A 23086-nucleotide genomic window follows, 5' to 3' on the forward strand; every position below is an offset into this window, starting at 1 on the left:
GTGTTCAATAATGGTGGAAGGACTGAACGAAAGTGGAATATTGCTAAGGACCAAAGTATTATATTTCTGGCAGATTCACTTTATTCATTTCTCACATATTCTAAAAGTGAATATGTTCAATTTTCAAGAGAAATGTATCCTTTACTTCTTCACAACATGTAAAATTTCTAAAAATAAAGACAAAACTCATCTGTACTGATGAGATTTTGTAGTCTATTACTGAAACACAAGGTCTGAAGGCCTCCTAACATTCAATAACTTTTTAGATTTTTTTTCTAAAAGAGAGGTCTCAGAATTCCAAGGTAATCTGTAATTTGTTTTATTCAAATCTTAGATAAGTTGTCAGAACTAAGAGATACCTAAACTCGTCAAAAGCAGTAAACTGGAGTTCTGGGGAAAAGATTAAAAACAAACACAACATAAAAAAGTCACGAAGCTGATTAATCAAGAACTTTAACAAGAAACGGAGGGAAAGGATACGCACAACATCGCAAACTCCCCCTAGGCTGGTTTCTTTCCTCCTCCTTCCAATTACAGCCAGTCAGAAATCCGGCCGCCCGGCCACTCCCAACATGCCACGCGACTGGCTCTGATGCCGCTGAAGATGTTTCTTGTCAGGTCAACCTCCCAGAAACAATGTGCTTTCGTGGCGTGAGCACCTGATTCTGAACTGGAGGGCCTGGGTCCGAGTCCCAGTTTCCCCAGCTGCCTGATTTGCGAGTTCCTTGCCTTCGCTGGGCCTCAGTTTTCTCATCTGTAAAATGGTAACGATTCTCCTAACCTCGGCGGGCGCACAGGGTGGCTATAAACCAAGATGAGGGGCGTAAGAGCGCTTTAAGGAAGACTGCAAGCGATTAGCAATTTGGTACGGCTCTTAAGCACGCGGTGCTCACAACCAGCCCAGGACCAATCTTTCAAAGTCACTGCTGTCCCTCATTCCCTTCCCGCCCGGCGCCTGTGCTGAGGCCGCTCCCTCCTGAAGGCCCCCAAGCGGAAGCCACGCGGCGCCGTCTGCCGTACCTGCAGCTACTTGGTCAGCAGGGCCTTCCTGATGACCCATGACGAAGTCTTGCACGAGGCCCCACAGGACGCCCGTAGGCGCCACCGCCTCCAGAGCGGCGGCGGCAGCCATGACGGGAACTAGAGACCGTGGGAGGGGAAGTGGGAGGTGGCACAGGACGGGCCTCTCAGCGCACGCGCCTCCTGAGCCAATCGCCTGGCTAATGCTGAGGGGGCGGGGCGCTCCCCGGATCACGTGCCTGCCGGCTCCAGGCCAGACAGTTCCAGGGAGGGATGGGACGGTTCCTCCCTAAGGGGTGGGGCCTGGAGTCGGGGCGGTGGCTCTGGGAGGGAGGGCGGCTGCTGGGCACGCAGCCGGGGACCATTGAGGGCGAATAATTCCCGGCCCAGCTCCCCGGGAGACGGGCGGTGGGGCGGGCACCTGGCTGGGTGGGGCTGAGGGGCGGTACGCACCCTGGGGGAAACCAATGAGAAAATCAGGCCCGGCCCGAGGGGGCGGTGCCGTCGGTCACATGCGCACCTGGGGCGGACGGCGGCGGCTGCGCGGGCACCGCGAGTCGGCGGCTGGGAGCGGGGCCGGGCTGGGGCGGGGTTAGGCAGGTGAGTGACAGGCTCCGGGGGGCTGGCCCCAGCTGGGAGCCCCGAACGAGCGAGGAGTAGCTGCAGCGGTGCCCGCCCCCTCTCTCCGCCCCAACGGCGGAGCTGGTCTCCGGCCGGGCACCGTCGCGGGCCCCCCTGGCCCGGCCACCTGGGACTGTGCTGGGGAGTCGGCCACCTCCCTCTCTCCCCTCGCCGCAAAGTTTGAGGCGAAGCCGGCGCCAGGGTAGAGCGCACCCCCGGGGGAAATCAGGGAGCGCCCGATGCCTGGCGGCAGGAGCCGTTGACCCGGGACGCCGCCGTCCGGGACAGGAGCGCGGGGCAACCGACCAGCCCGCCGCCTCCGGTGCATGGGGCCCGGCTGAGGAGCCAGCATGGGCAACTGCGTGGGGAGACAGCGCCGGGAGAGGCCGACCGCCCCAGGACACCCCCGCAAGCGAGCAGGTAACGACAGGGAAGGGAGCAGGGTCACCGGCTCCCCGCCAGTTGTCCCCCTTCTTGCCCGAGAGCTAGGCTTCCCGAGCGCCCTCCCACGGCTCCTGGCGCCTGGCTTTCCCCGATGGCTGCTCCGAGCCAGAGAGGAACACCCTTCCTAGTCCTGGTGGCCGGGGGAGCCGAGTTGGGGCAACTGCGAGCGCTGAGCCGGCTGCGAGCCCAACTCGCTCCAACTGGGAAGCTCCGGGTGGGGCGGGGGCGGGGGCAGGAAATGTTTGCAGACCGCAGCGGGGCCGGCGGAGGGGAGGAGGGCCCCTGGCCGGGGCGCCGCTGGCCTGGCAGCGGGGCTGGGGTCGGACCCCCGCCCGTCGGGGCACGGCGCGGGCGGCCAGACGTCCCCAGAACTCGCAGCGAGCGAGGCGAGAAAGTCGCTCCTTCCAAAGACTGTGTCATTATCGGGCTGCAGATCGTGTCTGCCGGAATCCGACTTGCAGAAGCAGCGCAGGACTCTGGGAAAGAAATCTTTATTTCTCCCGCAGGGCTTTTTAGAGCCTCTCGGCCGTCAGGGGGTCTAGGAAAGGTGGGTGCGGGCGGGAATCGCAGTCGCGTTGTTGGGATCCTTCCCAGCTTTGGGAATGGGATCTTCTCGCTGGTGATCCGCGAGGGCCGGCAGCGCCTTCTCACTTTCTGGGTACACTCCTCCTATCCTGGCGCTTCGCCTGGGTAAGAGGTCTGGCGGTCGTTTCCCCGGGTCTTGTACTCACTTCACTTCCTTCTCTGAGGGTGTTGCAAGGACCTTCTGAAAATGATAAAATCGTAGACTTTAGAGCTGAAAGAGACCTTCGAAGCTTGTCTAGAGTCCAGATAGATCTTCCTCTTCTTGTCTATTAAAAGCCCAGATCCAGAGAGGTTGAGCAACTTTCCCCAGCCACACAGCTAGTTAGTAGTACAGCTGGGGCTAGAACGCAGTCTCCTATTCCACTCAATTGCCACGTATTCTTTTATGTAAGAGGAGCCAGAGGCAGAGTTGTTAATGAAGTAGAAACTCTAGTTGGAGTTTCCTGTCTCCTTTGACACCCAAGGTGTGTGTTGCTTGGGTTTTGGAAACTAGGAGGGAAGATGAGGGGAAACATGGGGGAAGCAGGGAAGGATGTCTGCGTGGCGGACAAGATGACTTGTACAAGAAGCAACATGTTTTTATAGGGAGGATAGGATAAAATTTAACATCGCAATCCTTTTGTCTGAAGGCAACCCTGGTCATTCTTCTGACTGAGAAAAGTTGACTCTCAAATCCAATGGCTTTCTTCCTTTCATTCATTTATTCAACAAATATTTATTATTTATGTGCTTAGTCCACATAATTGATTTGTAGCACTTTTTACTGTTGACAACCCTCTCCCACTTGAAACCCCCTCTCCCCCCAGCTTTTCCCTTCTTGGCATTAAACTATCTTGGTTTTTTCTCTGATCACTCCTGCACACCATCACCTCCTAGGTGTAGGCACACCTATGGTTCAGTTTGACATTCCGTTTTTTTTTCTCATGCTCCCTCCCAGAGAAATCTTACTCAGCCCCACGAGTCTTTGTCCATTGGAAAGATCCGTATACTGTATCTTCAGCTATTCCCTCTCCAACAGACTCATGTATCTAAGTGCCCACTGGACACTGATATAGTTAACCTCAGTTTTAACACATCTAAAACCAGCTCTGCATCTCTTCCTCTCAACCAGCTTCCCTTTACTCTTCCATTCTTTCAGCTGACTAAATTTATGCTTTGAAGAACTCTCTGCTAACATTCTTTGCCTCCATGTCCTGAAGGAGTCAATCTTTGGGACCTGCTGGTTCTTCCTTCAGCAGGTCTTACAGACCTTCCCCTTGTCACTTCAAGTCCAACTCATCTCCCAGGCTGAAGTTAGTTCCCTACTAAAGGCAAGTTCATCTTCAGTTATTCATCCAATGCCTGTACACAGTGGTGCCCCAGAAGACATATGTTAAATTAATCCGCTCTGAACCCTATAGTCCAGTGTTCAGAAATCTTTCTGGGCCTCCCACTTCTACAAGAACTTTAACTTTTGAAGCTGTTCAGGTCCAATCCTTCCTTTTAAGGCATGATTTCTTTCCCTTCCTTGACATTAAGGCCACCTGTGTTTCCTCATGCCGTTTCCCCCTTTTTATCAAGAGCCTTTCTTCCCTTCATGGTGTACCTCAAATCTCTTGTCTTTCTAGAAGCACCTTGCCTGACAAATCTCCCTGCCCCCCAGTAGACATGATTGCTCTTTCTGAGAACTGCAGATGCATTATGCCACTTACTTAACAATTATCTACTCCATATTATTAGTCATTTCTTTGATGTTACAGTCTTATATCAGCAACTACATTGCAAGCCTTGAATGCCTTGTACATGTGTGTGTCTCTCTCTCACTCATATGGTCATACACATAGACACAGGCACACGCACACACACGCTAGGCACTTAGCACAATGACTTGTACAGAGGAAGAACTTAATATCTGTTGATTTTAGAAAGTTAACCCAACTTTTCCTACCATCTAAATTTTTCACATAAATATTTTACTGAGGTATGTATCTACATTTTTTTTCTTTTTATATACCTGCAATTTTTTAACCTACTAGTGTATCATTATTTCACTTCTGTGGGTCCCACTATGAATAGCTTTATTCATAAAGTCCAAAGCCAAGGAGGAGTTCTTGGGTAGGATGACAAGTTTGGTATAAGGGACCCTGTTAACTTCACAGCATATACCTGGCATTCCTGTAACATCTGCAGTTTACCCTTTGACGAGGACATAGTTTTATATGGTAATGCTAATGCCTAAAACTCGCCTGGTTCCTACTGTAGCTCTGACCTTTCCTTCGCCCCTGCTGTAGTGGGAAGAAACCCTCAAGAGAGAACTAAAACCCAGCCTATAGTCCTGAGCCTGTAGCTAGGTGACCCTGGGCAAGTCGTCAACCCTCTCTGGGTCACACTTTCAATATCTCAGAAAGGGAGGGGGTTATACCAGATGATTAGAGCTGTTGTTATCATCTTCACAAAGGCAGTTGTTCAAAACCAGAAAGTTAATGAGCTGAAATATTATGCCTTGTTATGTCACCCTTTGGCCTTAGTTCTGTCTTCCTAGTCCCTTGATGGGTGAAGCAGAGACACAATGCCCACTGCTCAGGGAGTGAGCATTTGCTAGAAGGATTAGGTGGTCCTCTCATCTCTGATATAGTTAACCTCAGTTTGGTGGTTATCAGTCTTTTTTTTTTTATACCCCATACCTATACCCTGGGTAGATTGCTATCTCTGCCCATGAAGTGGGTGTGGCAGCCCCTCCCTTGGCCATCCCAGGGAGAAGTAAAGGTGGTAGAACAGGCAGGTCTCTTGCCTAGCTCCACCCTTTGAGCATGTGGCAGGGCAGAAACCCAAATATCTGTGATATGCCAGGCATATCCACTTGCATTCTGGAATCTCAAGCTCGGGGTGGACAGACCGAGGGCCCCGTTTTGGGCTGGCTGGGCTTGGCACTGTGGTTGCAAGAGAGCCTATTTCTTGTTGTGTGGGCTGCTATGGCTATTCTTGAGGGAGTAATTGGGCAACTTATCCATTTGATCAGTAAATATTTACTGAGTGCCAGGCACTTTGCTGGCTTGAACAGACATGGTCCTTGGCCACATGGAGCTTACAGTTTGAGGGGGGAGCAGACAGTAAAGATACAAATTATGTGTGGTCATACATGAAGATCCTGTATGATAACACATACAATTATGTGTTATATATACTGGTGATGCCCACATATATAATTTCAGCCCATTCTCTGCAACTCTAGCTTTCTATATTCCGCTGCCTACTCAACACATCTAATGTCTAAAAAGCTTCTCAGTTTAACGTGTCTAAAACAGAATGAACCCCCACCCCCACTTCCTGTCTTCCTAAAGTCTTTCCCATCTCAGTTAATGGTGATTTCATCCTTCCAGTTGCTCAGGCCCCCAATACTCTTAGCATCATCCCTGACTCCTCCCTTTCTCTCCATCCTGCATCCACTTATTCAATAGATCCTGTTGACTTTGCCTTAAATATATCCAGAACCCGACTCTCACCATTTTCACCACTTTCACCCTGGTCTAAGTTTCTGTCGGCCTTTTAACTGACCTTCCTGCTTCCTCCCTTGTCTCCCGACAGACTATTTTCATCACAGCAGCCAGAGTGATGCTGTAAACTGTAAGTCAGATTTTGTTACGCCTTCACTCCCTGTCCCATTCAGAGTCCTTGTATTGGCCTACAAAACAGGATAGGATTTTCACCACCTTGCCTTTCTTCAACCATCTCTTGTTCTTCATCCCTTGTTCCACCCACACCCACCCTGCTCCCAGTATCTGGAATGGGTCCCTCTCTCTCCTCCTCCAACGTGACTCAGTTCCTTCTCAGTCAAGCCTTTCCAGGCCATCCTTTTAAAAATGGTCCCCTTCCCTCCACTGCCTGATCTCAGCATTATCTACCACTTTTCCCTATTTTATTTCTCTCCGGGGCACTTACCACTGTCTGACATTGGCTATCTCCCCTACTACGTGCAATCTGAGATTTATTTGTTCCATGGCACCTAGAGCAGTGCCTGGTGTATAGTGGATGCCTTATAAATATTTGTTGGATGAAGTTAGTGTGTAGAACAGCGTTGGTAAGGTCTGTAGAAGAGCAGGAATGAGCAGCCCTGATCGCTCTCTCGTCTTATGTGGGTGTTAGGGCACGTATCCTAGTGAAGGGATTTAACTGCAACCTCAATGTGGAGTTCTGTTCCTGGGACTGGCTTCTGTCTTGCCCCAAGCCTGGATAAGTTCTCGAATACCTGGGATGTAATTCTCTGTGGTTTGGGAGCCTCTTGCTAGGAGATACTGGGGCTGAAGCAGGAGGACAGAGTGATGCCCCTTATTAGGGTCCCAACCAAGCAGTAGCACCTTCTTGTCATTTTATGTGTGCATCTATGTAAGAGTGGGCCTTCTTCCAGGTACACATGGGATTCATGGTCATTAACTCAAGGGGTGAGCATGGGGTAGTCTGATAGACTGTGAGGCAGGAAGGCGGGTGATGTGGATTCCAGGCCTCTCTACCCATCAAATCGACTTGCTGGGGAATTTTTAGAATCATAGAATTTTAGAGCTGAAAAGGAACTTAAAGATTTCTTTAACCTCTTTTTCCTTTCTAGCTATTAAAAAGAGAATAAAAGGTATATCTACTCCCTGCCAAGTTCACAGAAATATGGTGCAACCTGTATAAAAACTGCCTGGGCTCCTTTAAGTTTCGAGTGTGCTAAGGTCAAGAAGTTATAGGGAAGTGATCATGTGCAAGTGTATACGGGGTCTAGTCTCTTTGCCACTTTCTTTTTTTGCGGGGAAGAGGTTGAATTAGGTTTGTTTATTTATTTATTTTAATGGAGGTACTGGGGATTGAACCCAGGACCTCATGCATGTTAAGCACATACTCTACCACTAAGCTATACCCTCCCCTCTCTTGGCCACTTTTTTGAAAGGTGATCTTGGTCAAGTCATTTGTTTTTTGCTCAGTTGATCATCTCAAAAAAAAAAAAAAAAAGAGGATATGATATTTCCAGTTTATTTCAGAGAGATGTTATGGGGATAAAATAAACCAACACTGTTTTAAAAATTACTTGCATGGCTGTATGCTCTGCTTAAATGTGAGGTCCCAACCTAGAGCATCATCTGGCATTGTTGGGAAATAAGGCCTTAGTTCTCTGCTCCTTCTGAGTTGTGCTTCTGAGAGACTTTGGACAAGCCTCTCAATCTCTTTGAGCCTCAGTTTCCCTATTTGTACAATGGGATGACTGCTACCCTGCTCACCTCCCAGAGGGACTGTAAGAATCAAGCGAGATCCTGGATGAAAAGAGACTTTGTGAACTTATGTAGTTTCTATTATTCAAAGCTCTAGGATTTTTACACACAAAAACCATAGCCAGTGATTTTCCCCAGATCATTGAAGCTTACTCTTTCTAAAGAGCAAAACTATAAAGGAAATGTTTAAAAACTATTTTTGGATGGGAATCTTTCTGAAACGGATGATATGCTTCCAAGCAAAGTACACTGAGCATGAATAACCTCCTCTTTGCAACTCGGGGGTGTTGAGTTTGTACCTGTCTGTATAAAACACCTGCTTGGTTGAGGTGGGGACCACGAAAGCCTCTTTCTCTCAAAGGCCTTTATCTCTGAAGGAAGGTGGGGATGAATTGGTGGTGAGCAGAAGGTAAATCGCTGAGGGAGAGCCCATTACACAGTGGCCTGCCTCGAGGTCCCAAGTGGTATTGGTGGGGAGGCACTCTTGAACCCTGTTCTGGGCTCTGAATGAAAGCAGCCCGTCCTGCCTGATCAATTATTGTGCTCATGACAGTGTGAGGCCCCTGGGCTTCTGAGACTGTAGGGCAGTGGGCCCCAGACTGTATGGTCCTGGCTGCTGTGCTTTTGGGTTTCAAGTTTACACCTATAATTGTTGTTCTGTCTTCTCCCTGGTAGTCAGCGTCACTTCTCTCCCCACCCCACCATTAAAAAAATTGTGGTTAAATATACATAACATAAAATGTGCCATTTTCACAACTTTTAAGTGTACAGTTCTATGGCATTAAGTATAGTCACATTGTTTGCAGCCATCACCATCATCCATCTTCACAACTTTTTCATCGTCCCCAACTGAAAATCTGTACCCATGAAACATGCATTCTTCCCTCCCTCAGCCCCTGGCAACCACCATTCTACTTTCTGTCTCTATGAATTTGACTGCTCTGGGTACCATGTAGAAGTGGAATCATGCAATGTTAGTCCTTTTGTGTTGGTTTATTTCATTTAGCATAATAGCTTCAAGGTTCATCCATATTGTACATGTGTCAGTTTCCTTTTTAAAGAAGAATTCCATTGTTTGTCTATACCACATTTTGCTTATTCAGTCTGTTGATGGACACTTGGGTTGCTTCCACCTTTGGCTATTGTGAATAATGCTTCTATGAACATGGGTGTACAAGTGTCTGTTTGAGTCCCTGCTTTCAGTTCTTTTGTGTATGTGTCCAGAAGTGGACTTGCTAGATCATATGTTAATTCTATGTTTAATTTTTTGAGGAACTGCTGTACTGTTTTCCTCAGCAACTGCACCATTTTACATTCCTACCAACAGGGCACAAGGGTTCCAATTTCTCCACATCCTCACTGATACTTGTTATTTTCTGTCTTTTTGGTAATAGCCATCCCAATGGGTGTGCAGAGTCATCTGACCATAGTGGTCGCTCCTTGAGATCCTGTCTGTTGGGTTCAAATAGCAGCCCCTCCAATTCCCTGGGGAAACACATGGCTGAGATGGTTAAAATTGTTAGAATAGAGAGAGTAGATGGGCTCAGAGTGAAGCCTAGGGGACCCTCCAGAGAGGAAAGTCCAGGAGGGTAGATTCTGTGACATCTTTTCTGGTCAGTCAGAATCTGGCTTGCTTCTGGGTTTCTAACAATGTGGTCCATGGCTGGTTTGGACGGATGGGTGTCTTACAGTTTAGCAAAGCAGTTCTCTGTTATTATAATCTACGTGGTTCCCAGAGAGTGTTAATGCTCTCTTGCTCGTATTGAGCGCCCGCTTTTGCATGCAAGAGATGCAGGACTATGGTTCAGATGGGAGCACTAGGGATGGGTAAAAGGCAGGGAGTGTTAGAGCGACATGACAACATGGTGAGCTTGTCTGCCGCTCCAGGCCATGTTCTACTTTCTAAGCTGTCGGGGACAAGATCTCCCTGCTTCCTGAGCGCACAAGGAACGGGGACCGAGCTCAGTGTGCCCCCACATTTCTGACCAGCCCCTCAACTTGTGTCCGTTATTGCCCTGGGAAAGGGGAACCTGTCAGGAAAAGGGCTGGAGCACCTTTCTGCAGGGTATGGGGTTGGGGTTGTAGGGGGATGGGGATGGCTCCTCATTTGTACCTGTCTCCTCTGGGAGGTTGGCACCGGAGCCCAAACCTAGGCAGCCAGACACTTACCAGGCAGCTTGGATCTTAGAGTCAAGACTGTGGACTTGGAATTTTGTTGCGTTTAAGGGCACATAGAGATGCAGTTAGCAACAGCTCACCTTTGCTGGGTGTCTACCAGGAGCCAGGAGCCTCACATTGCAGTTATCTTGGTTAATCCTCACAACCATCCTATGGGTGGATACTGTTATCACCTTTTTACTAAGAAATTGAGCCTTAAGAAAGGTAATGTCTCCTCCCTAAGGCCATGCAGCTTGTAAACAGCTTGGCCTGATCTCAAGACTGAACTTCTGGCACTGTATAGTTTACCTTGGCAGGAATGGGAGGAAGAGAGCACGTGGTTTTTGTTTTGTAAATAAGAGTTTATTATTGAGTACCTTCAGGCACCGTGCTCACCATCACCATTCAGTCATCTTTGATTTCCCTTGTTTTGCCAGTGGGAACATTTCTACCCAGTTTACAAGGGGGAAAGTTGATGGTTAGGAATGTAAATTGATTTCTGGTGGTCATGAGGCTGTGATGTGGCAGAGCTGGAACTCAGATTAAGTACTCTGACTCGAATTCCAGTGCTCATTCCATTGTGCTGCCGCCCCCCACCCCCCTGCAAAGAATCTGGGAGGTCGGTGCCTGTGAAGCCTGCAGGGCTCCAAGGGCTGTAGCCTCTCCACTATCCCCTGCTCCTGTCACTCCCTAGCCCCTAGACTACAGCCTCTACATCTAGGCGTTACGGGAGTCCGTCATCCTGGACCTAGTACTCTGCACACAGCAGGTGCTCGTGTTAACTGTTTTTTGAGGGCTGAGTGTGGTGGAAGCAGTAGAATCTCAGTCAAGATAGTGTTCCTGAAGAGAAACACGAACAGGATGCAAATATCGTTGTTTTCTCCCTTTTCTCCCAGAAGGAACCTTCACTTCCTAATTCCCAGATGCCAGGGACTTGGAGAAGAGTGCCCTGGCTCTGCAGACTTTGAATTATCCTCAAATTCCCAAGGGAAAAGAGGCACCAGCGTCACATTAGCAAAGTGCTTGCAGGATCAGGTGTCACTCTTTGTAATTAGTAAGACTAACGATCCCTTGCTATGCTCAGCATTTTGCAGTTTTCAAAGTGCTTTCTCAAATAGTATGTATCATTTGATCCCCACAATCATCCTGTTAGGTTGGCAGGGCAGGAATCATTTTTCCCATTTTATGGATGAGGATACTGAGACTCAGGATGTTAAGCTGCCCAGGGTTGTTTACAAATAAGTGGCAGAGAGACAGAGGCCCCATTGCTTTCTCATTGTGGTGAGAAAGCCTCTGGTCAGAGCCTTGGTTTCTGCATCTGTAAAATGGGGACAGGAATTGACCATTCAGGGTAGTCAGGGATTATATGTGGTAAAGTGAGTGAAGTGATCAGTGCAGCGCTCACATATAGCAGATGCCTAGGGAGTGATGGTAGTGGGTCATTAATGACAGTAATCAAAGTAAAGTTGAGTCTTCCTTTGGGGACTTGTATTCTACTGACTCTTGTTCAGCCCAGAGTGTTGCGGAGGGGAGCATATAGCCTCCCGTAGACCCGCCTGGGAAGTCTGATTCTGGCTACCCTCTGGCCCTTTCTGTATAGTCAGAATGTATAGCAAGGGCTGACCATGAATTTCTTTTGATTTGCAAAGTCTGAGGTCTTTCAAAGAGGATGTTTGTAAGATTGAGTTTTTCTTTTGGTAACAGGTAATTGACAGTTATGACAAATATTTTATTAATGTAGTATTCATTTGCATTTTATTATCCTAGCTCCTCCAGCTCATTTGCTGTGTAACTTTGGGCAATTTGTTTTGAATTTGGGGGGCCTCACTTTCCTCATCTGTAAAATGAAGATAACAGTACCTACTCCATAGGGTTATCATGAGGGTTAAATGAGTTAATGCACATACAGTCCTTAGAATGATACCTGTGACATTTTAAAATATTCAGTAAATGGTAGTTGTTATTTTTTTTACTGTTGTCACCATGCTTGGCACCCTATTTAAGGCAGCTGACCCCAGCCTTCCTCTTCCCCCAAGTTGAGATGCATGGCCAGTGAAGTTCATATACAAGACCTAGCTTCCGCTGTGTTCCCTGGCTGTTTATTTATTGTGACTCACTCATTCAGGAAAGCAACTAGGAAGCAAGTTGCACAGGAGTGATATTATTGCAGAGATAACCTAGAATCTAGTTCCATTTTTAAAATGTGAAATCATAGAAACTTGTGAACTTCACCTCTTGTTAGTTACAGCTCTCTTGCGACACCCCTTACACTCTTACTGATTCCCGGCAACGACCAGTGGCTACTTTTCTGGGCTATCTTGGAGCCGATGCAAACATCTCTTGCCTGGTAGCTCAAGACTTGGGAGTGCCCTCCGTTTGCTGGGGCCCGTCTTCAACTTGGGTCTGCTGGCTCTCCTCCATGAACTTCCAAGAAACGTGATAAACATCCACATCAGAGCCACTTTTCCACACGTGATACACAGCCCCTTACAACTAGATTGAAAAACAGTTGTTTTATAGTTATTACATACTGCAGTTTATTGAGCAGCAACTGAGTGCAGCAGGCACTGCAGTAGAGACTTCATACACATCTCATCTGATCTTCCTGGTGATGTACTGAGAGTGAGGTTGTCCTCGTTTTAGGGGAGAGGCTCCATGATGGTAACTATTGTGTGCAGGTCACACAGTGAGAAGTGGAAGATTTCTGGATCCCAGACCACTGTTTTTGATTCTCAGCCCTGCATTCCTTCCATGCAATACCTGCCTCACTGTCAATTTCAGCTGAGGGCTCACTGGGCTCTAAACAGGTATGGCTGGTTTACTGACGTCATTGCCACCCGTGACTATCAAATAGTCTCCTGCCGGTTCTCGCACTACATATCCTGAATGTGCCAGAAAGTGCACTTTGTGACAGCCTTCATGGGTTTTCCCTCCTTCCACCTCTCCCCACCCCCCATGCAGTGTCTGCTAAACAGACCACATTGTCCTCTGTAATATGGGATATTGCACATGGCATTGATTTTTTTCTCACACACTTAGCTAATGTGCTCTGTTCCCCCAAAATAGACTGTCACATGGCCCAAGCGTTTCATTTCACAAACCCTCACAGCAGCTCTAGGAATCATCGTCCCTGAATTAGTCCTGTTTATGTGGTGATGACCATGTGTGTTAGGCACCCTACTACGTGTTTGACATCACTGCCTTCAGTTTTCACATCAGCCCGTCAGGTAGGCGTAATTGCCTCATTTTACAAATGAGGAAGCCGAGGCTCCAGGAGGTTAAGACCTTCACCCACGGAAGTGGGGGAACTGCTATTTGAATCCTCGTAGTTGTATCCTGGGGGCTTGTATCTTAACCACTGTGGAAAACTGCCTCTAAATATTCACCGCGTCTTGTCCTGGCCACGGTGTTAAGCACGGGACGTAGCATGAACAGTTCCTTTCCTTAAGGAGCTCATGGTGTGATGGGCTGAATACTGAGCTTCTGTGACTTCTTTTTATTTTCTTCCAAACCCATTTTCACATGGGCACACCCCAGTGGGCAGGCTCATGACACACAGTGCCATGAACTGAGGGGACAGTCCCTAGATAGCTGGCAATGCTCTGCACGGCAGTGCTGACGCCTCGGGTTGACTTCTCTGTTTGCTCTTTCCCCTTCTTCCTTCTGGGCTGTCACATTAGGGTTCAAAGAACCCAGAACTCAGCCGTGTCTGGCCCACGGTGATATTCCTGTTTGTGCCCAGTGCCAGGCTGATGGCCGAGGAGAAGGGAGGTCTAATTTGACTAGGAACTTGCTGCTATTATGGCTTTTTATAAGACCCCAGTTATTTTTTTTGAAGCATCCATGTGCTGAGTGCACTGTTATTTGGGCCTGCTCCCTGGGGAACAGAATGGACTAGCCTTTGGAGTCCACAGGCAGAAGGAAAGCTACATTAGACCCTTTTATCTGCTGTTGACCCCTCCTATCTGAAGCTGAGCCTAGCTTTATCCTGCTTTAACGCGTGTCCCATGGAAGACCCAGGGCCTGGCTGTCTGGTTCATTATTGGCCATCAAGCACTCTTCCTGTAGCCCCGGGCAGAGATGCTCACTCTGCTACTTGTGGCAGCACCATTCCTTGGGCATGTGTCTATGCCAGGGGCCTTGGCCCAGGAGAAGTGTCCAAGGTGAGACTGCAGCCTACGGGCCCTGTTCTCCATGTGTCTGGCCCACCACCCAGTGCTGGTTCAGGTATGGATTGATAGGGGACCCCTTTTGTAGGCAGGGCCTGGGGCCTCAGTTTTAGAGGTGAAATGACCTAAAATCTCTGGGGTTGGCAGACTTGCTCAGAATCCATTCTTACCTTTTAGAAGAGAATTGGCATAAGTAAGGAATTCAGCTGGAGGAACTGGTTCAGAGCGGTCAGGCCACTGGTCTGTGGTCTGCCCTGCACAGTCAGAAGTGGAGCCTGGTACCTAACCCAGGCTATATAGCCTGGTACCTAACCCAGGCTGTATATCCTGCCTCATTCCTGTGTGTGCACATTATACATGTATGTCTCATCATCCCTGCTGGCTTACAGTCTATCTGGGGGAGGGAGCAAAGACAAATAGAGGTATGATACAATTTCAAGCAAGATAGTGTGTAGACAAAGGCTAAACCATGCAGTGTGGACAAGTAGAGACAAAGGCAATGTGTAGATACTTTAAAAAGAGTTGAGGCTGGATAGGGCAGGTATTGGTAAGTGAGGAAAGTTTATAGAAGGGTTAGTGACTTGAGTAAGGGGCGCAGTTTGGAGAGAGGCAAGTAATACGATTTTCTTTATTGCCCAAGTAGTATGTATTTACGTGAAAAATGTGAACAATACCAGAAAGCCCAAAGAAGAGCATCTCCTTCATACTCCCACCACCCAGAGAAAGTCCCCATTCTTTGGTGTTTATTCTTCTAGTCTTTATTTTTTTAATTTTTAATTTATTTTTTAAAACTTTTCCCCAATTCTTAAAAAAAAATTTTAAACAACTTTATTGTGATTGAATTTCTGTACAGTAAACTACATATATTTCAGATGTACAATTTGATGAATTTCTTTTTTATTTTTTAGGCAGTAGAATCAACTTGGCTGTGTACACCAAGGTTAGGGAAGGTCTCAAACAGTAAGTGAGGAGTTTAGTTCGGAGGGAACCTCTACTGCCTCCTACACTTGGGGTACAGTGAACACAGTGGTTCAGGAAGAGGCACCCAGCCTCTGTGAGCAGGCAGGACTGGAGCCTGTGGTGAAGCAGGGGCTCCTCTAGCCCAGACTTGGGACTCAGATTTCATTACCCACTGCACAAGAGTCTCAGGTTTACTCCTCACTGCTGCTGCCTGGGGGGTCAAAGGAAAAAAATTCCTCCTGAGTTGTCTCAAAAACTTGCTCCCCCTACACCACCCCCACCTCACAGATTCCTCTCTTTCCTATTTACCATCCAGTTTCTCCAGCACAGTTCTCCTCCATGGAGTTGGGGACACGCAGCCGATTTTGCCACACCACAAAGCTTTGCTGCTGCATGAGGTCATTTCAGGGGAGAAACTATATATAGCGGAAGACTAGCATCAGGACAGCTCCATATTGTCCGGGCCGGTTAGCATTGCCCTTCCGCTGATGCGGGCAGGGTCACCTGGGACTCAGTGCCCATCCAGTGGACTCTGTGTTGTGTCTTCAGCACTGTCTCTGAGTTCCCCAGCCTGTGCTCACCCACATAGGACCCGGGTTCTGGCCCCACCCAGGCCCAAGTGAGCCTTTTAAAGAATTACCTAGGGAGAGGGGCAGCGGGGAGAGTTCAAGGCCCAGAGTTCTCTTCCAGCTCTGCCACTTGGCATCTGAGTGGCCTGCCGCCCATGAATCTCTGGCTCCTCATCTGAATGATAAAGGTCAGGAACAGGAGTTTTGTACTATTGTTTAAAGCACTGGAACCCTTTCAGGTATAAGCTCACAAGGTAGCTTGATACGTACAAGCAAATGGGTGCTGTATGGATTGCCACTGGGGAGACTGGGGCCCCAAGAGGTCCCATTGAAGTCTCAGGGTCCTACCAAGCACACAGTTTGAAAACCACTAGGCAAGATGACCCTCTGAGGTTTCTTCTAACCTTAGGACTCGTGGGTCTGGTCTGATGATGGCCTCTGGCGTAAAGATGCAACAGTAGGGGTGGAAACTTTGTGATATCTTAGAGACTTTGATGGTCATCTTGGGTAGATCTTGTCGGGGTGGCGGGTGGAGGAGAACAGGGACAGAAATCTCGGGGCAGAGGTTTCTGGAGGTAGGGGGCAGCCAAGGGGAGCATAGTTTGCAGATCTAGTTTGACGTGCTGGCCTGCACTGCCACAGGCTGTTTTTCTCCCGCCTGCTCCCGCTTGCCTTTCCTCTAAGTGCTGATTTGTCCCAAAGAAGAGATGAAAATGAGGATATAATGCACTTCAGGCAAGGAAAGTGCATTTAACTCAAGTTGCCTGAGGCTGAGTTACACACTTGATATGTGGAGTATTTGTAGAGTGTGGTGGTGCCTTTGGCAGAAATTAGAAAGCTGGAATCTGGGGCCAGTTTTCCTTCATTCAGCAAGTTTGTTTGTCGAGCACCTGCTTTATATTCCTGGAGAAGTGTAAGGGAGATTCCAGCTCTGTTAGGACCCCTTGATTTCGAGTCGCAGAAACCAGCTGAGTCTAGCTTTAGCACAAAAGGTGATTAATTACAGGGTTTGAGGGGGTGCGCCGGACCCCACTGCAGGATTGCTGCCTGGCCTTCAGCAGGGATTGCGAGAACCTTCCTTGTTAGATTTTCCCTCTTTCCCTCAACTCTGCTTCTCCTTGGGCTTCCTCCTTCCTCAGCACACACAGTCCCAAGTGTTCCTGCTCCAGGTCCAGTCACACTCAGAGGGACTCAGCTCTCCCAGTCCAGAGTCCACATTCCTAGGGGAGCAGGTCCAGGTGGCCCAGCTGGGTCCACTGAGCTCCAGACAGGAGATGGGGTCACATTCAACAACATATGTCTTGTGGGGCCACTCCTGACTGCGTGCAGCTCCAGAAGAGGGGAACCTGTGAGCTGCACGACAGCTCCAAAGCTGGCTGCTCCTCCAGCCCCTGATGAGGAGCTCCAGTCCCAGGGTGAGAACAGGTGTATGTGGAACACTTATGAGCCATACAGGGAGACAAGAAAAGAAGTGACCCTTGGCAGAGCCGACTTGTTGCCGAGTGGACGTTTCCTCCAGTTGGGGCTGTCAGATGGAGAGAACAGTGTCCCCAGGTTGGTGGAGGTAGTGTTCTACACAGAACAGGGGCCCCTCCACATTAGCTCAGGAAGAAAAAGCTTGTTGGTAGGGTTACAGTGAGGCAGCCGGCTTCATGGGAGCTGGGCCTGGAGAACAGTCAGGAATGGAGTCTTCTGGGGGCCGGTGGCCTATCTGCTTGCATCTGAGCATCTGCTCCTGGCTTCCCTCTCTGTAGACCTGGCCTTCTCTTACTCATTGGCTTATTCTGTGTGCTCCATTGAGCACACCAATGCCGAGTTCTGGCAGTCAGTGGATTGGCTTCTCTGGGTCACGGGACCACCCAGGTACAGGCAGCAGGTTGGAGGCCTGACCACATAGGATGCGGAGCTGCCCCTTTCAGAACTCTGGGCAGAGCAGGTGTGAAGAAACGATCTCCTCATATCTCCTGAAGTCAGGGGATGCTTGAAAACGCAGGGGAGAGGAGCCTTGAAGATGGAATATAGGAGGAGGGGTGCAGGAAGGGGGACCAGCCTGAGCTGAAGCAAGGTTTTAGGGAGGGGCCGGGGCAGTAAGAGGTAAGGCTTGGAAGGTGCCGTGAAAGCTGAGCTGTGGACCAAGGGTGTGGAGGTGATGGGGAGCCACTAGGGGACACTGGGGACTTGAGAGGGTATTCTGGACTCAAAGGATGAGAAGGATGGCTTGGGAAGGGATGGGGCATGGTGGAAGACAGCGAGGCCAAGTAGGGGGCCACAGTGCTCAGGCAGGAGGGGAAAGTTCTGCACTGACATGTTGGGAGTGGAAGCCCCTTTGAAGAAAGTATCCACAGGATTGGGTGACAGGTTGACCAAAGCAGAAGGAGGGCCAGAGGTGTGGCAGGCAGAGGGTGGGAACATTGGAGAGGGCCTGGCAACACTGGGGACTTGGGGAAGGGAAGCTTGTTGAAAGAGAGAAACTGTTAGCCTTACGGGGCAGCAGGGCTGCTGGAGTACTTGTTTTAGGTTTGGAGAACTGAGTATAGTTAACATATTAAGTCCCAGGCTAACGAAAGGAGACTTCTGGGGAATGGTTCTGGGGCCCACAGGCTCTGCTTCTTGGGAACTGTGATCCTGCCCAATTTGCTCAGCTTCCTCATCTTCAAAATGGGAACAATATCTGCCTAGTCCCCTCCTAGAGATGTGGGGAAGGTCAGAGGTCATGTACAGGACAATGCTTTGTACACAGGAAAGCCTGGTACAGATGCAGGCAGCCTTGTTACTGTGGCTGCTTGTGTGGTGGCCTGCACGGTGACCCCTCTGCAGGGTCAGGGAGCCTTCCTTCCCGCAGCCAGCCCCCACTCCCCGATGACATTGCTGCTGACTCCGTGTTCCCTGGAGCGAAGTTGAGAACGGCGCCTGTCTGGAACTTGAGCCTGGGGGTACCTGGATGACCGATGAGGTCTAAGATTAGTCACACACACACACACACACCCACCACCGACTCCCAGCATTCCCCCACGGGTGCTGTGTGTGCGTGGAGCCCAGTGTGTAGGACTGTGGCTGAGCTCTCCCTCCAGGAGAAAGAGAAGAGGCAGCCGGGGAAGGGCGGGATGTGAGCAGGCTTAACCCATGTACATTTCACAGTGGAGCTGGAAGGTGATTTCTCCCCTGTGTGGGCCTCCTTGGCCTGGTCCCCACAGAGAAAACCATGGAGCACTTGTTTCAAAGTTCCCAGGAAAAGGGGAAATGATGAAACCTGCATCCTGTTTTGTTTTGCCACCGGCCTAGGGAAGAGGACCCAGATGGAGACAGTAGATGGTGTCAGGAGTACTGACAAGATCCTAGGCCCTGCAGAGTCAGGGGAATAGAAGGGTTGAGGAGGGGACGCATAGGCACCAGGGGAGAGCCTGTGGCCCTTCTTCCCATCCTGTCCCTACCTTGCTCCATCCAGTCACGTCCAGCAGCCTGGTTCGTTTTCTGCAGCGCCCCTCCCTCAGGATGTGGCCTAGCTTTCCCTGCTGCCCACGTCCTGCTCTTCCTGAAGTCCTTCTGGCTCACCTGCAGCTTCCTGTCTCTGGGAAGGCCGGCTTCCTGTGCCCACCTGTCTTTGATTTGGGTCTTTCCCCGGTGCTTTGTCTCCCCGCTCCAGCCCCTTTGGCTGCTTCCGGTCAGCTTCCCTCCCGCAGAGCCTCTGCTCCCCCCACCCAAGACTTTGTATTCTCCTGCCAGCTTGTTTCCAAACTCGGGCCCCTTGGAGTATTACTTTTCCTAAAACACAGCAGCTGTGCATTTCGCTGGCCTACCCAGCTGTTCTTGTCCTTGACCACAGAGGTCATGTCATTTGTGACAATAAATAGGAAATGAGAATGAGAGGGTTGCCAGGTGCCTCTGGGCTGCCCTTCCAGATGCCTGCATTCCTGCTAGGAGGCAGTAATAGTAATACAAATAATAAGGCTAATGCTTATACTTTCCATTTTCACTTATCACTTTCCAGATGCTGTGCTGAATGTTTTACATGCATTATTGCATTTAATCTCCATAATAAGCCGAAGACATTAAGTTGTATTGTCATCCTCTCACAGTTGAGGGAAACCAAGGCTCAGAGAGGTTATGTAATTTGTCTGACATTACCTGCAAGTAAGTGGCAGAATGAGACAAGAACTCGTGTGGGTCTGACTCCCATGCCCATCTCCTAACTGTGGCGATGCATCTGCCTCCTGCAGGACAAAAAGTGTTGCCGCGGGGCCTGGCATCCCCTCAGCCAACTTAAACTTCAAGTCACCTTTCCCCCAGTTGCCTGTTGCAACTAGTAACTAGCCTAGATAAGGAACCCTTGTGTGTCATATTCAGAGCTATGCTTTGTTTCTCTTTTCTCTGTAAAATACCCCAGACAATGAAAAGAGCCTTGGATGGTAGGGGTCATAGTATTTCTCTTTGCTGTGGACTTCCCTGTGCCAGTATCCCATTTTACAGATGGGAAAATTCCTCCTAGTCTTAAGAACTTAATTTGATATTATCCTGACAAGGGAGCTTCAGAGCTAGAAATAATAGCCTAATCCCTTGACTTCCATCCGATACTCTTTCCACCGAGATCATGTTGCCATTCTATTCTGAGCGTGCTAGAAATATGCCCCAAAGGGTGCCTCTTCTATGCATTCTATATTGACTTAGAACATTTCTACTCTTTGCGGTAGGCCCTGTGTGTTCTATTCTTGTCTATGAGTGGTGATTGTCAATGGAAAAGAGATTGAATCAAAATCTCTGGGGATTGGGGCATATAGGAAGTTTGAAAAGCATATTCAGTATCATAATCACATCTTAGGTTTGGAAAAATATGTTGTCTTTAAAATGTAAACTATTGAAGGTAGAGTTTGGCAAAAATCTTGCCTGATGTTATAGTAATTCTCAAGTGGGACATGGCACAGTTTTGGGCAGGGGTGTGCTTGTGAAGTCTGTCTTTTATCTAAAGGGGTATGTGCTTTAGAAGGCTGGGAAATGCAGTCTCCCAACAGGAGACTGTAGCATCCTGCTGTTCTGTGTCCAGCGGCCCTACAGGTGTTTACTGGAGGTGCCCGAGGATGGCACGCACTCTATGGGGCCATCCTGCCTGCCTTGTCTCCGTTGGACCAAACCTTCTTGGAGCTCCGGGTGGCCTACCTGGTGGCTTCGCTGTATGCCAGATGAAAGTGTTATCTAGTGTAGAGTCTTGGTCCTGGAGCGTTCAAGGCTAATCTGAAGCACAGACCTCTATAAAGCTCAGGCAAGCATTGAGTGTGCAGATGCCTGGCCCCATGCCTGGTCCTGGGTGTGCAGCTGAAAAAAACAGGTATTGTCCTGCCCTTATGGAACCCACAGAGTAGTAGGGAGACATATTATGCCCAAATAATCAAAATGTATACTACAAAAGGGAGAGAATTATAGCATTGGGGGAATGAATTATTTTGGGGTAGAGGATCAAAAATACTTCCCTGAGAAAGATACCTAAGCTGACACCTGAAGGCTGAGACTGAGGTAGCCATGCTTGTCTCCTGTGGCCCCACACCTGGCCAGGGCTACTTGCTGGCCCATGAGACACCTTTAGGTGAATTAGAAAAAGATGCCTGCTCTGGGCAGAGGCAGCCCTGCTGGGGCCCATTGCTGATGAGTGAACATGAGCTGGGTTTCAGCCTCTGCTGGCCCCTGGTCCTGGTGCTCGTGTGCAGGGCACAACCCAAGACCAGGTGGAGGGGGTAGTTACCCAGGCTGGGTAGAAGGAACTGCATGAGTGAAGGCCCTTGGGCAGCAAAGAACTTGACACCTTCCAAGAAGGAAAGGAAGCAGTAGGAAGAAGCAAGTTGCACCTCAGCTTTTCTCCTCTGGTAAGGAGATATTTTCCCTTTGAAGGAGAAAGGAGAGAGAGGCCATGTCAGGGGCACTGGCTAGAGCTTCTAGGCTGTCCACCAAGCACTTGGAGTCTGGCTTCCATGGGGCTGTAGTTGTTGGTGGGTGTCTGCTCTGACCTTCTTCCCACAGAAGATGACCCTTCCACAGTGTCCTAGGAAGAGAGAAAGACCCTTAAGAGGGAGTTCTGGGGAAGCCAGGACAAAGAATAAAGCCCAGGGCCTGCCAGCTTCCATTCAGCTGCCCCAAGACAGGTGCATGCTTTATGCCAAGTTCTGTGCTAATCTTTGAATTTGGAATACCATGAACCTTTAACTTTTTTCTTTGCTTACCTGGGACACACAATCTTTTATTCCACAGGTAGGGATGATGGACTCAGGCGAATGATGGCTAGTAAGGGGAGAGACTGCTGGGTGGAGAACTCTGCTCACCTTGGGGAAAGTAGCAGGGCATGCTTAAGGAAGTGGCATTTGAGTTCAGTCCTAGGGATGTGAATGCACGTGGACCATTAATTTATAGAGTAGACTAAACCCTAAGCTCTCAGAAGGGAGGGATCCTATCTTGTTGACGATGAATCTGCAATGCTTAGCATGACTCCTGGCTCACTGTAGGGACTCAGGATGATTTACAGATTCACTTGGAGATTCACCATCACTCCAGGAAGGCTGTCCAAATTTGAGTCCAGGTCTTCTGTCCCTTTGCCCAAGGCCTGCCACTGTGCCACAGCTGCCTATTGGTAGAACAACTAAGGGTTGTTTGAGGAACTTGAAATCATGTCTTGAGGAACTGGGACTGCTTAGCAAAAGCACAAATGCACAGGGAGATCAGGAAGGTGGTCATTAAATCCTCACAGAACTATTATCATGATATTACTACCATTTGCTGAGCCCTTCCTATGTGCCAGGCACTATGCTAGTGGCTTCACGTATACCAGCTAATCCTCACAATAATCCAAAGAGGAGGATATTATTATCTACATTTGATGAGGAAGGGAACTGGGGCTTAGATTAAATGGCCCACCCAAGATCGTCTGCCTGGGATTTGGACTGGGTCTCTCTGACTCCCAGACTCATAATTGCTGAGAGATGTTAACCACCACACAGAGCTGCCTAGACATTTTGTCATGTAGTTTCAGAAGCTAGAGCTGGCACTTGTGGGTAGAAGTTCCAGGAAGGTAGTTTTCTGTTCCCCATAGGGTGATTTCTCTTCCTAAAGGAGGACAGTCTGAAATTAGAATGTGCTGCATTCTGAGAGCCCAGCTTCCACTGCAGGAAGACCTCCCAGGATCTCTGGTTTCGATGGGATCTGGTTCAGCAAAAGTTGAAGCTCTCCTGCCCTAGCCTGGTAGGAGCTTTTTCTGAACTGAGCTGTGAGGGCTACCCTCAGCCAACACAAGCAGCAGTACCCAGACTTCCTGGGTCATCCCAGCCTGGGCTCTGTGTTCTGTTCCCTGTTCTCCCTG

The 23086-nt window shown here is 49.1% G+C and overlaps 2 protein-coding genes and 1 non-coding gene across 5 annotated transcripts in view; 1 reads left to right on the forward strand and 2 right to left on the reverse strand.

Annotated features, from left to right (window-relative positions):
• MMS19 (MMS19 homolog, cytosolic iron-sulfur assembly component) overlaps positions 1-1171 on the reverse strand; it is a 28986-nt gene extending 27815 nt beyond the window's left edge. For both annotated transcript variants that reach the window (XM_031461520.2, XM_010974390.3), the window contains exon 1: positions 1021-1171. In XM_031461520.2, the coding sequence (XP_031317380.1) occupies positions 1021-1132 (112 nt within the window). In that variant the 5' untranslated portion in view covers positions 1133-1171. The remainder of the gene's footprint in view (positions 1-1020) is intronic.
• Positions 1172-1456: 285 nt separating this feature from the next.
• The window catches only part of UBTD1 (ubiquitin domain containing 1), a 48609-nt gene continuing 26979 nt past the window's right edge, over positions 1457-23086 (forward strand). Inside the window, exon 1 of one of the 2 annotated variants that reach the window (XM_031461534.2) lies at positions 1457-2061. In XM_031461534.2, coding sequence (XP_031317394.1) covers positions 1992-2061 — 70 coding nt within the window. In that variant the 5' untranslated portion in view covers positions 1457-1991. The remainder of the gene's footprint in view (positions 2062-23086) is intronic. The other variant, XM_031461535.2, reaches the window with a different exon arrangement.
• On the reverse strand, positions 7479-7551 carry TRNAV-AAC (transfer RNA valine (anticodon AAC)). The gene has a single exon. It is a non-coding gene; the product is annotated as a tRNA-Val (tRNA).

Source organism: Camelus dromedarius, chromosome 8, assembly GCF_036321535.1.
Source record: "Camelus dromedarius isolate mCamDro1 chromosome 8, mCamDro1.pat, whole genome shotgun sequence".
NCBI lineage: Eukaryota > Metazoa > Chordata > Mammalia > Artiodactyla > Camelidae > Camelus > Camelus dromedarius.